At 34.8% G+C, this 13,683-nt stretch overlaps 1 protein-coding gene across 2 annotated transcripts; it reads right to left on the bottom strand.

Moving 5' to 3' along the window:
* Positions 1-613: 613 nt before the first annotated feature.
* On the bottom strand, positions 614-12,352 carry LOC102591085 (probable serine protease EDA2). 2 transcript variants are annotated; one of them, XM_006343314.2, is made up of 13 exons: positions 12,128-12,352; positions 10,669-10,794; positions 8,371-8,526; positions 7,902-8,084; positions 6,226-6,342; positions 5,724-5,777; positions 5,575-5,646; positions 4,450-4,655; positions 4,226-4,320; positions 3,305-3,379; positions 2,666-2,749; positions 1,037-1,135; positions 614-935 (listed from the first exon to the last, which is right to left on the bottom strand). In XM_006343314.2, the coding sequence occupies exons 1-13, from the start codon at positions 12,296-12,298 to the stop codon at positions 928-930; spliced, it is 1,446 nt and encodes a 481-aa protein (XP_006343376.1). In that variant the 5' UTR covers positions 12,299-12,352; the 3' UTR covers positions 614-927. The 2 variants fall into 2 exon arrangements, with proteins under 2 accessions (XP_006343376.1, XP_006343375.1); XM_006343313.2 differs by having other exon boundaries at positions 614-1,135.
* Between the last annotated feature and the right edge of the window lie 1,331 nt (positions 12,353-13,683).

The raw sequence follows: 13,683 nt of genomic DNA, 5'->3' as shown, positions 1-13,683 counted from the left end.
ATTCTTAATCAATGGTAAGATACATAATATTTTGAAAGTGTAGATAATAATAGTATATATGATAGTGAAGTATGTCTAATTATGTAGTTGTCCGACAATAAACATGAATTGCAAGTTCATATGTGTAAGTCGTGACTCACGACTAACTCAACATCTTTTTCCATGTTAGTATATAATTAACCTTTTCCCACATGTTCCCATATGTACATTTAATGTTAGACACGAGTTGAAACTCAATGGATAATGAGCATGCTCCTTTCGCTTTCTTCATTTAAATACCATGCTTCCATACTTGGGATGTTCAAATTTGTGATGGACACCTAACCTACAAATCACACATTGCATTCTTACCACAGATGTTCAAACTCGAAACGAGCACCACGTTCACCCATTTTTGCCTGAACTTCAGGTAAGAAATGCTTGAACTTCATCCATATGTAACTTCAGACACCGCATGTCTGAAGTTGATCCAAAACAGGCAGATGTGCCCAAAAACATTAAAAGTGGATACATGTTAAATAGCGATGTCCAAATAGGGTACCCCGTGACAATTTTACAATAGCCAATAGGTGAAATTGGATATTCTAAATCACAGTTCTTTCAAAGAACAAGATGCACAACAGAAGAATACTGGTCATTTCACAGAAATTGTCCAGCAAACTTACATACATGTCATCTAACACACAAATCCTGCTTTTATATATGTTTAAAAAGCAAGGATTTTTTTTTACAAGAACGACCATTATGATGCGATGTCAACTATACAATCATGGTCAAACTGTGAGCCATAGCTCAGCTAACGGAACATTACATAATGCCAGAGCTTTAAGAAAGTAAAAGCTCAAGAAGAAGAAAATTTCATATTATTAGCAAGTCACAGAAACAAGAGATCAACTCATACAGATGACATCGTTCATGGATGAGCAACTATACATCTGTCCACGACGAGGTACATTATTTAGTGGTTAGCTAGTGGACATAAAGTATACGTCAATTTGTATAGCTCTGAGATGATGTTTTCACATTGAACTCCTACCTGAAACCTGGCACTGAGACAGCCACAAATCTATATGTTCAACAATCTTTTCCCTTACTTTACGAACTGCATCAGGGGAACTGCAGTTTTTAGCGTCACCTGTGATATGAAAGAATTGTCATGAAATGAATCATGGTTCATTGAGTTCAAAGGAAGGAAATTCACGAAGCATCATTTCTAAGACAAGTTGATTATCAGTGCACACAACCATGCTGGTAAAATTTGTGACATGATGTGCAAAGAAGCATCTAGAATTGGAATGCACTACAGTTAATCAGGTTGTTGTTCTTATCATGTGTGGAGACCGGAAGCTATATTCAGACAGTTATCCGATCTGATGCTAACTTTGATTAATTTTTTATTTTGTGAGCGAACTTACGGTATCCAACTATTGTTGTGACTTGTGAGATTGTTCATGTACAACCGTAAGAACAAAAGTGTGGATGCTCTGCCATCACTATGATGAAAAAGTTGGAGAAATTATACCTTCCCGATCAGTAAAAACTCTGCTTGTGAAGTACAGATAGGAGTAAACAAATTACAAACTAAAGAAAGAAAAACATATAAACTGGAACTATGGTCATTGAGTTTTTTTAACAAGTCAAAATGCTTTATTAATCAACAGATACGGGTCAGGGTTAACAATTAGTGTATCTGGACCCCAATCACATTCTACTAGCAAACCTCTACCAATAATTTATACCGAAAGATATCTTTTAAGTATGGTAGAATGAAACAAAAGCAAGTTTTTTATGCTCCTCAAATCCCTCTCAATGCCTCAAACATTCAAATTCCTATTCCTCTTTCCCAAAATTGCCCAAAAAGACAAGACAACAAAGTTACTTTAGACTATGCTTTTCTTTACCTTTACAATTCTCTTTAGCCTCAAACTCGCAACTACTCTGCCACAATGTCTAATGACACCCAACTTGATGTCAAATAATAAAGACAAGGTCAAAGCTGTGAAGATATCCGCGATTGCACTTAAACATGGCTTGCATCTTCTTCACACTTGTTATACAAAGAGCCTGTTTGGATGGGCCCATAAGTTAGGAATGGCTTATACTTGTTATTTTGGCTTAAAAGCAAGTGCTTAAAAAGCACTTTTTTTGTCTTACCCAAACACTACAAAAGTGCTTAAATGCTATTTTGGCTTAAAGGCACCTAAAATAAGCCAATCCAAACAGGCTCAAAATCTATTTGTTCCTTCTAAGATTGCATTTCACGTTGCAAACCAGTGAAAGAAGGCAACTTTCTTTGACACCTTGGTTATCCTAATTGCCTTCCACAAGCCATCTTGTTCACCCCCTTTGGATAATCCTAGGTGATAGGATCTTACAGTGTCTATTATTGACATTCACAATTAATTTCATATTGCAAGTGCTATCAATGTATGCAGCAGTTCAGAGTCATAGTTGAGAACAACAAAATTAGAGAGGTAAAAGAAAATAAGTATAATAATTGTAGCAGTGACCAAAGAGACCAAATTAAGAGCAAAATAAAAGAATTGCAAACAAAGAAACGGAAAGATGGGGGTTGAAGTAAAGAGTATCCATCTCCAGCATATTAGTGGATATGCCAAACCAATGAAATCTACACAGTTAACATTGAGATCTGATATATGCATACCTTCAGGTACTAAAGGAGACTGAGGGCAGCCCCGCATGTCAGTTCCATGGCCACAGTTATGGCAAGAGATTATGTAAGAAGGCACTGAAAGTTGAAAAAAGATCTCAGAAACAAGAAAAATACGTGAAGTACAACAATTTAAAGTGAGTATTCTAGCCTCAACAAAATTGTCACTTTCAGAAGTACTTTTAGCATAAGGTCATTGTGATCCGTCACTGTGAATTCAAGCACACACTTCTCTGAAAGAATCATATGATAGAAAGTCATTGTACATAACCCAACCATGTTGATACTAAGATCAAAAAGCAGATAAACCAATTATCAATTGTTGCAGACAAGTTTATAGGAAAATATATGAAGTTACGATAGCAGATGAATGTTCAATAAAGTCCACACCTTCCGACCTGAATTTATAAAGTTTTTACTTTATGATAAAAAAAAATTCTTGTGGATGAAGAACGGTGCATTTTTCTCTTTGAATATTTTTTGAAAGATAGCATGGTCCATTTTACTTCAACAGATCTAAAACAACACATTAATAAAGACCATGCATCTGTCTTGGAGTACAACACTCGACCAGTCTAATTTCACAATGGGCAGGCATGAAATTTCACTATTAGAGCAGCCTAAAAAACGTACACTCTGGGGAAGAAGTCTGTTTGGATGCATGTCGCCAGGGGTCCTGTGATCCATTGGTGAAGACAATCTTTGACCCTGCCAAAACAAAATTTTAACATAATGAAATTTGTAATTCCATAATTGTTCTGCATTTGAAGCAGGATTAAGCGAAAAAACAGATCTACTATTCATCCAACTAGAGCTCACACCCTCTCCAACATTTTTGAGGGATGAAAAATGTAAGCCTAAGGGAAAATGTTCTATTCTTTGATTGAAACAGGACCCCACAATCACATGCAAATCAAGGCTAGAGCCTAGAGGACATACACAGCATATGATAGAATGAGAGGCTAAAGCAGTAAGGACCCCAAGAACTAGGTGACAAATATCATACAAGGTCAAATTCCAACTGCCAGACATTACATTCAATCAGATCTGAGTCCAACCTGAGAGTCATCAACCCCCAAAAGACAAAGGGTTTAAAATTTCAAAGATACAACATACACCTTCCATTCTAAAACACAGCCATTATATCAAGTATATATTGCCCCCCCACCCCCACCCCCCTTCAGTTGAGGTTATTATTTTCTTAACTTTAACCATTAAGACAAGTAATAAACTTAAGCCAACAATGATGTCATCACTTTGTAAAATGATCAGGAAGTGCCATGAATGTTGGGACCATTTAAAGTAATCCCAGACAATTTGATTTAGCTATATAATGTTTATAGCAAAGTAAAATTAGAAAAGGTCAACCACCTGAATCAAATAAAACAGCATGGGTAATGAATATTCTCTTATTAAGTGCAACCGAGTGGACAGCAGATCTATCCTCCTCCTTTTCTTTCCTTTTAAATAACTCAAGCATATCCTATGAACAAATATACCAAGTCGGGAAAAAAACACTAATAAGATTGCTAGAAATAACCATCGAATGATTACCAGCAATTTTGGTGCCTCCATAGTACAAGTTAGTTGCATCAACATCAGGATAGATACCGGCTCCAAAGACATTCCTGCACAGGTCCAAATGGTATCTGCAAGATGAATTTATTGAATTATAAAGTCAGTTCACCAGAGTCACACTAGACTAAACAAGTGGAAATAGAGCAGTTAAACAAAGCAAAGAAATATTCCGTAAATACTTCCAAGAGTAAGACGCGTGCCTGGTATCAACTTTAGAAGAGCGAATACTATCATTCATGGGTGCAACCTGAAAATATGCAACTTCTGTGCAAACCTGGAACCACCACAAGCGGTCAGAAGTATCACCATTTACAACAGTGTTCTTCAGATTTTCCTGATCGTAGGTTTTGACGCTGACCCCAAAAGTCTTAACGTAATAGTCCTTTACATAGGTGGCATATGCATTCTGCAGATAAGAAATAGAATAAAGTGATAAACGATTAAAGAAACAGAGAATTGGTGACGTCATCCACAAAACAAATGATTTTCTTTCTTTTTGGGTGATTGGATCATTTAACATGATGTTCTGATCACATTATGGAGTTGTAAATAAGCTGAAGTCCTTTTTTAACTGCAGAACACAAACAAACCCAAAAAGAAAACTTCCTGGAAAGCTAGCATATAACAGGATATCAACAATGAAATTTTGACAGAGATAACTTGAGATTTTCACTACCTATTGAACATAAACATCCATGTGAATATCTACTTATGTTGTTTCCCAATATAGAAATATACACTGTCAGAACCTAATCCAAGTGCAGGCGGAAAATTGTTTTCAATAACTTATTAAGTGGTTTGTTTAACTACTTACTGGTTCCACAAAAATACAAGGCATAACTGGATAAATATGGGTATCCACTCCAACAAAAACTTCTGTTCCTTATACCGAAGAATTCACTTCATGAATATTTTTGACAGGTTTCCTAAAGAAATGTGACTGATGTTTATTGTTTGTTCAAGCCAGCATATCCAAAAGCTGAGTTGCAATGCTAGTGCAAGTTCTACTTTTGTCTTTGCATTGTATACAAGATCATGCTTGTGTAAACTATGAACAAAGGTTCTCCGTTCTACCAAAATGAATGCCTTGTTTCTTAAAACAAGTCAAATTAACAATTTTCACCATTAACTTTCCAACCAATTTCTATACTCAACCTTGGAAGTTGGAATGCTTTTACTACATTGTAAACATCAATGTTTCATTTCAAAAAATGGATTAATCAGTCCTGTTTTCACTTTATGGTCAAGTCGGCTTTTGGTAAACAAGACAAATAATCAGTCAAGGGAGGAAGGGGGGAGGGGGGATGCAATAAACAAGACCATACCACTAAATCTGCCCCGGACTTCTTTGCTTCAAGTAGTGGGATGCACAGTTTGTCTGGACTTCCATATTGAAACTAAAACATCAAAAACTCTCAATTAGGAAAATTACAAGCATTCAGTAGAGGATATCATATGAGTGTCTCATACATACTGCTGTAACTGCAGCATCTGCCACAAAGTACAGGAAATCACCATCATTTCTCAGCTGCAAGAAAACAAAAGTTTGTCTATGAGACTAATAAAAGAGAGCAAAAATAATTATGTATCCTCTCCTTAATTGAGAACATGATGCAAAACCCTAGAAATAAGTGCTAGGCTCCATGTCAACGATATGGTATAGTTTTTCTACAGATTATTGACAATAATCTCCTAATACATTATTCTGACAGTCTTCAGCAGCCCACATTTCAGCATATATCGTCACTGATATGTCACCACAGGTGTTAAGGGTTTCAGAGAACTCTTCTAGGAAAAAAGTGAAAGAGCAATGCAGTGTGATATTAGTTTCCAGAGTTAACAAGGATATCTTCATCCATATGCTGCTTTAGGTGATTGAGAGGATGATATCAGAGAACTCTTCTACAAGAAAATATGGAAATCACAGAAACAACCACAACCGACATAATAAACAAAAAAAGTCACAAGTTTCATACCTCATCAGCGCCAAACAACGATTTAACGTCCTTGGGATTTGATGCAAGTCTTGCTTCTACTAGTTTGGTAATTTCTTGCAATGTTGTTTTACATTCCGGACCAGCAGATTCACCAACCTGTAGTAGGACAATCAGGAGTCAAATTCACTGATCCTTAAGAAATTATCTGAAAAATCCAAAAGAGTTTTTAACAGCAAACATTCTCGGTCACAGTGTCTCAAATTCAGGGTGTTTAGGTCTATTCTCTTGTAAGCTTTCTTTTGGGATATTTTCTCTTAGAAGTATTTCCCATTCTAGCTTACCCAACCTAATGTTTAGGCATTTTTCATTTGGCTACTCCCATTTGGAGCATTAAACTTCTGTTGAAACTTGAAGGCTTTGAATGATTAAGGTAATTTTCATACTGACAATAGCTAAAGTGCTCTTAAGGAATAAGCAATTATTGAAAATATTTTGGTATTATGAGGAATTTAGAGTTTCAGTGTATGCATTATATCAGTTATTCCATCTTAGAGATTGTGGTTGTAATGGAAGCAGAGGCAATTGGCAGGTCATTGTGTGTGTGTTTTGATAAGAGTGGCAGGAAACCGCTTTTAGGTCAACTAAGTCACATTATTTAGTGTGTGTGGCTTTGCCTGCAACATAAGCATTTTCCAGTGCAGAATATCCTCTAATTATGCATGGGGAGGGTGGTTGAGACTTACATGTTATAAAGTACATAAGCTTATTATATAGCCTCACTTTCAGACTTGTATAGAGAGTTAAGAGGACTTTATTCTCAAATAATCTTCTTCCTCCTTTAGTGATTTGGGGACAGCTTGTGTTTTTTATTTTTCTCCCTTTTATTAGTACCATTAATTTTTGAAAGAATATTCTAGTAAGCTTGTTTGTTCTGGAAAACAAAACAACTTTTACAAACAAAAGTATTGTTTCCAGGAAAACAAAGCATAATCAAAAAGGTAATTTCTAAGGACAATTAATCTTACGCAGCCTCTATACCTCACAAAGGTAGGGGTAAGGTTTGCGTAAATCCCACCGTCCCCAGATTCCACTTGTGGGACTTCACTGATGATGTTGTTGTTGTTATTTACAAAATAGACCTTTGGCCTAAGTCAACCCCAAAAGCAAGCTCACGAGATGAGGAGTCTCCAATACTATACAAAAGAGACCAAATCACCCATCCACAACCAATGTGGGAATTTTGACATACTCTTGAACACCCCAAACCTGCCAACGGGAGCGTAGATAACGTAAAGGTAACCAGAAATTGGGATGGGCTCTGATACCATGTCAGGAAATGGACATCGGGCCTAACTCAACCACAAAATCTAGTTCATGAGGTGAGGATTGTCCAAACTAATACCAAGTCCCCCGTCCAAAAACAAAATAAAATAGAAAAACTGTTTTACAATCTAAAAAACCACCCAAGTAAGACAGAAATACAATGAAGACCATCCAAAAGAGCTCCTTCTGTATAAGCATCTATTCCTGATAAAAAGAAAAACTGCATAAATCTATGTTGTTCGGACTCTTCAAAAAGGTCGACGGGTGCGTGTCGGATCCTCCAAAAATAGTGTATTTTTGAAGGATCCAACACGGGTGCGGCAACATTTTTGGAGAGTCCGAGCAACTTAGGCATAAATATTAACAATCAAAGTAGCACAATTTTATTTTACCTGCTTGTCAAACTCTGAGAAACTGTAAACTGCTTGAACCACTGCAGAGCTTGCAAGGCTTCCACAAGTTAAGTGAGGAAACTTCAGGCGAAACCATGCACTTAGGGCTCCTGAATATGAAGTACCAAAGACAAACCATGGGTTCTCAATATTGGATCTGTTGAGTTTCACGTTCAAGGACTCCTGTAACATATCAGAAATATTACAGCATACCCAGTATGGTTACCACAAACATATCAGAAATATTATCCACTGAAACACTCATCACGCAAAAGGGTAAGAAGCGGAGTCGGGAAGTGGAAAACTAAATCAGAGATGCAACCAATGGCTTATCCATTGTCATGCTATCGGATTAGAGATAGCAGTTAGGTAACCCCACCAGCTATCGAGCTAGATTGTAAAAGAAGTGACATGCTTCAAATTCAAAAGGAATTACCACAGATAAAAGAAACAAGATTAAGATGCCAACCTGATAGAAATTCCTGAAAGCTGCTAAGTCAAAAAGTGCCTGTTTTGATGACAGATATTTCAGATTCCCAGTTGTTAAGGACTTGAAGGGTGTACTCTTCCCATAATACCGATGCTCAAGAGAAACGACAGCAGCTCCAAACTTCTTTGCTAAAACCTGTTAGACATGCAAGGTTCAGAAGTATTCTTCAGGCATAGTACATATTCCCATCCAGTCCTCAAACCGAACGAAGTAAACATAAGTCAGCTTATGCTTTAGCCTTCCATGACTCTACACGACAAGTCATTGTCACAGACAGAGCATGTATCTATGTGCTTGTTTTGTGTCAGCTAACCAAAATACTACAAGCTGGAACTCAATGCTGAGATTGTTTGGATTCAAAATAACCTCAGTATAAAATTTGCATTATTACATCTATGCTCGGTTACCATTTTTGTTTCTCATATAAATAAAATCACGCTCCACAAAAATTATGTGGGAAATCCTGTATAATTTTACACCGGAAATGATGTGGAATACAAGTACTTGTATTAGCAATAAAAATACTAGCATCTGAAATGACAAACATATCCTTGTACCTTAATTATAAAAACTGAAAACATCATTGTATTAGATAGTAAAAATTCCAAATAATTTTGAATTTCATGGTAAGTTAAAACTTGTACAATGCCACCTCTCGACATTGGCGTCACAAAAGATTAGAAGTATTTCAAAAAGTGGACCATTTTCATTAAAACTTTGATCACCAAACAACACCTTACAAGCTTGCTTTGTGGTGATTTCAGAAAAAGTCAAGTCTTCCAAACCTTAATAAAAGTTTCATTTGACAAAAAAGAGAAAGTGTGAAGAAGGTTAGCATTACATACTTCATCAAGTAAGATTTTTATCTGACCATAGCACTTTAAATGACAAAGAAGTGATGTATAGGCTAAAGGTGTATTACTGGAGACTAATCTCTCTCTTTTTTTTTTCTTTCTTTCAAATAAGACAAAAACTGCAAAATGTACAAAAGATGTATGGGAATAGACTAGTAAACACCTCCTGGAAAAAGAGAAAGCGTTCTCAGCGAAAAGTCCATTTGTGACTTTGATTTAGGTCTCCTATGAATCAAATAAGCACTTGTAATAACTCAGGTTATTTAGGATTATGAAGGCCATACTGGAAACTTATCTTTCTCCCCTGACAAACTTGCAGAACCTTTGGTTTGATAGGTTTAGAGATGAAACAAGTAAAATTCATCATTTTCATTAATGATGTACATATGTCAGGGCCTATTCTCTTTTTGCTAGCAGGCATCATAAATTCTAGTTCTCCGGTTATACCATACAAAAAAAATTATCCAGAGTATTAGGGTGTGTTTGGTATGGAGGAAAACATTTTTTTTTTCAATTTTCCATCTTTGGTTGATCAAATAAGTTGCTTAAAAATAAGGAAAATGACTTTCCCATTGGAAATAGGAAACACAAGTTCCAAAAGTGGCATTCCACATTGATTGTATCCTCCATACCCTCCAACACAACCCACCTCCACCCCCATCCCGATCCCCATAATGTTTGCCTATATTATACACAAATGCTTATAAGACAATATTTTCTACTTACTTACCCAACACAAGAAAATAAACAAGAAACAGTCTCTATACATCCATGAGGTATGGGTAAGGCCGGTGTACATACCCTCCCCAGACCCCACCGTGTAGAACTACACTGGGTATGTTGTTGTTCCAATGCTTGTTCAGCATCAAAGACACCAACAGAGGAATTTTCATGGCACACTGCCTTGTCAAACATATAAGTCTCCACAAAGAAAACATAATATGAAAATGTTGAGGCGAGAGGCACTTGATTCCTTTAACTCAAAAAAGCATTACATCGGATTCAAATTGATATCGACTGAGATAGTTGAGTTAACACTCACATGAAAACATTTTGACAAACTTTAATAGTGATCCTTAAGTATAAAACCAGTATTGCAGTAAATGTAGAACTAGATATAATCATACAAAATACATATAGATCAACCATTTTTCCAAATGTTGCCTAAAGAACCTAGGTGACATGAAATGGAAGAACACTTCCCTTCCCATTTCCTTTTCCAACCCATACCGCCATGTAACCCCACCCATGGCAAAAAGGGGAGATAGAAAGTGAGTTGGGGAGTGGAGGTAAAAAAAAGGGGATGCCGGAACGGACAATGACAAAGACCGACTGTCCCGATAAACAAAATCAAAGGATGAAACAAGAATTTTAAGAATGCATTCACTAGGAATAGTATCAGAAGTAAAGACTATCAACTTACACTGAGGTAATCGTTCGGTATCCCACTGCATGCAGATTCTCCACAAATTTTCAAAAATATCGGTCCATCAGGAACTCGGAAATGGTCAAGAAACTCATAGTACCTCTGTCCAAATGTACGATGATCCTACAAATTGCAGCACCGAGTTAAAGCTATACAATGGGTCAATCTACTGTAGCAAATTCCCTCCCTCACGCTCCCTCTCTCCCTAATTTACCACTTTGTTTGTCCCTCATCAGTACAAAATCACAACAACTTGTTGCAGCAAAAACAAAAATTCATCTAACAAAAAAACACTTTTATCTCTAAAAACTACAATTTCAAGGGTATATTATGACTTTCTCCAAGAAAAAATGGCGAACCCAAAAACAATTCTTCCCAAAAAATGCATTACACAAAATTCAAAATAACACAAGAAAATTTCCATAAATCAAACTAAACGCTGTATATAAGTGAAAATCATACTACTTAACAAACTCTCTTTCCTAAAAATACAAGCAAATTTCACAAAAAAGGTTTCCCCTTTGCAAAAGCTATACACAAAAAACATAAGTACATCAAAAACAAGAATCCGTCTAAAGGATTCATTTTTATTACCAAAAACTCTAATTTCAAGGGTATATCATGAGTTTTTCTAAGAAAAATAGTGAACCCAAGTTTGCATGCACTTTGACTAATTCTACGGGATACTTGTCACGTCCCACCAACAATTTGTATCAGGTCAACTAATTTTACTGTAGGGAGCAGGTTAACTAATTTTGCGAGATACCTACCACCTCCCACCAGCAACAAATACCACATTAACTAATTCTATGGCATATGTGCCACCTCTCACCAACAACAGGTATCAGCTAATTTTTCAGGTATCTGTCACCTCCCACCTGCAACAACAGATACCACATTGACTAATTCTACAGGATATGTGCAACTTCCCACCAACAAAAGGTATAAGATAGACTAATTTTACGGGATATTTGTCACCTCCCACCCGCAACAGGGACCAAGTTGATTAATTTTGCGGAATACCAGCCAACTCCCACCAGCAACAAAGGTCGACTAATTTTACGAGATACATGTCACCTCCCACCAGCAATATATATCATGTCAACTAATTCTACGGAATACGTTCCACCTCCCACTAACAACACTTACAATGTAAAAAAACAGCAATCCCAAAAAAAAAATCCCAAAAATGCCTGACACAAAACTCAATATACCATAAGAAAATTTCCATAAATCAAATTTAAACATTGCATATAAGCTAAAATCATACAGTACTTAACAAACTCTCTTTCCCTAAAATTACCAACAGATTTCACAAAAAAGGTAAAAAAAAAAACAGAACAGGATTGGAGAATCCAATAGCTCAATTGATTAACTAGTAAACATTCACCCTAAGAGTTTGATTCCTCCACTTATAATTCCCTTCCCCTACCTCAAAAAGAGGATAATTACTTACGTAGGGAGAAAAGTGATCAAGAGTCTGATTGAACCAGTGTTCTTCTTTGGTTAAATACTTATTTTCCGAATTGATTTGCTGAAGAAAAAACTGAGAAGTTGAGATTCCGTTTGAGATTATCAGCAATTGCGAGAAGAAAGCAATGAATAGAGCTAACATTGTTTGCTTCATCGTTTTGCTTCTGCTACTTCGTCGCTTTGGGTCTCAACAAAAGAAAGGTTCGAGTCCCTCATTTAATTAGATTTTAATATAAATATCTGATGAATAAAGAAAACTCAAATGAGACATTTGGCAATATGAAATTATAATTTCAAATGAGGTTTGGACATGAATAACATAATTTAAGATACTTAATTGTAGTTTTAATATTTTCTAAATGTAAAACTTACTTATAAATTTAATAATTTATAAATTAGTTTAAATTTTATTTAAAAAGATTCGTGTTCAGTATGGAAATCAATTGTTTATATTACGTGAAAAATTATATTGAAGAATAATTAGTACTATTGTTGATTATTGATAATTGTAATTTTATAAAATTTATGTGTATTTAAATGTTTGTAATCACAAATATTTATTTATAGAAACATAAAAATATACGATTTATCAATATGACAACTTACGATCTGATATTTATTTATGAACTGTGATTTATTCATCTGATAAGATTGTATAAGAATTAAAAAAATTTAATAATTTTCACAATTTATAGAGTTTTCATATATGTTTATAAAAGGAAATAAATATAAATTATGTATTCAAATATAATTTCAATTTCATATCATAATTTTATATCACATATTCAAAAAAATTAAAAAAAAAATTATATCATCAGTTCATTATTTGATGATCCTTTTTGTCGTTTGTTGAAACATCACAAATTGTATCATTTGTTCCAACTAATATGTCGTATCTTCTACGATATTAGTAACAAACAAAAAATTATGGCAAGTTATATATTTAGACGGTCAATCAAAATAATTATATTTATTAGTTAAATATATATCATATAATAAAAAATAAAAAATATATTTATTAACTATTATTTTGATGAAAAGTTACATAGTATGATTTTTGGACAATTTATACATTTAACTGATTGGCTAAAATACTTATGTTTGCTATTATTTTAGGCAAATATATACCTACTAAACTATTATTTTTTAGCGAATTTCATACCTAAACTAACAATTATTTTACCTATCTCAACTATCACTATACCTTAAAATAATTTTATTCGCTAGCCAAACACATCTTGATATTAAGTTGGTTTAATATTTGTTAAATTATCAACAATCGTGTGTACACCAACTAAACATCAAGGTATATTTTAATACAAAAAAAATAATATTTGAGGTATGAACCTCAAAAAAGAAAATAGATAAAAAAGAAAAAGGAATTGTTAATATATATAAAACTCACAAAATATAATAGTTTAAATATGTTTTTTTTTTTTAAAAAAAATAGTTACGTCAAAGCTATAACCAACTTAAGTTTTGCTACCCGTCACGATGAGTGTTTAGTTCCCTTGAGCACTATTAAATAACTTCATTTTA

The sequence above is a fragment of the Solanum tuberosum genome, unplaced genomic scaffold, assembly GCF_000226075.1.
Source record: "Solanum tuberosum cultivar DM 1-3 516 R44 unplaced genomic scaffold, SolTub_3.0 scf00039, whole genome shotgun sequence".
Classification (NCBI taxonomy): domain Eukaryota; kingdom Viridiplantae; phylum Streptophyta; class Magnoliopsida; order Solanales; family Solanaceae; genus Solanum; species Solanum tuberosum.
Note: the sequence above shows the minus strand (reverse complement) of the source record. Positions and strands in the feature narration are given on the sequence as shown.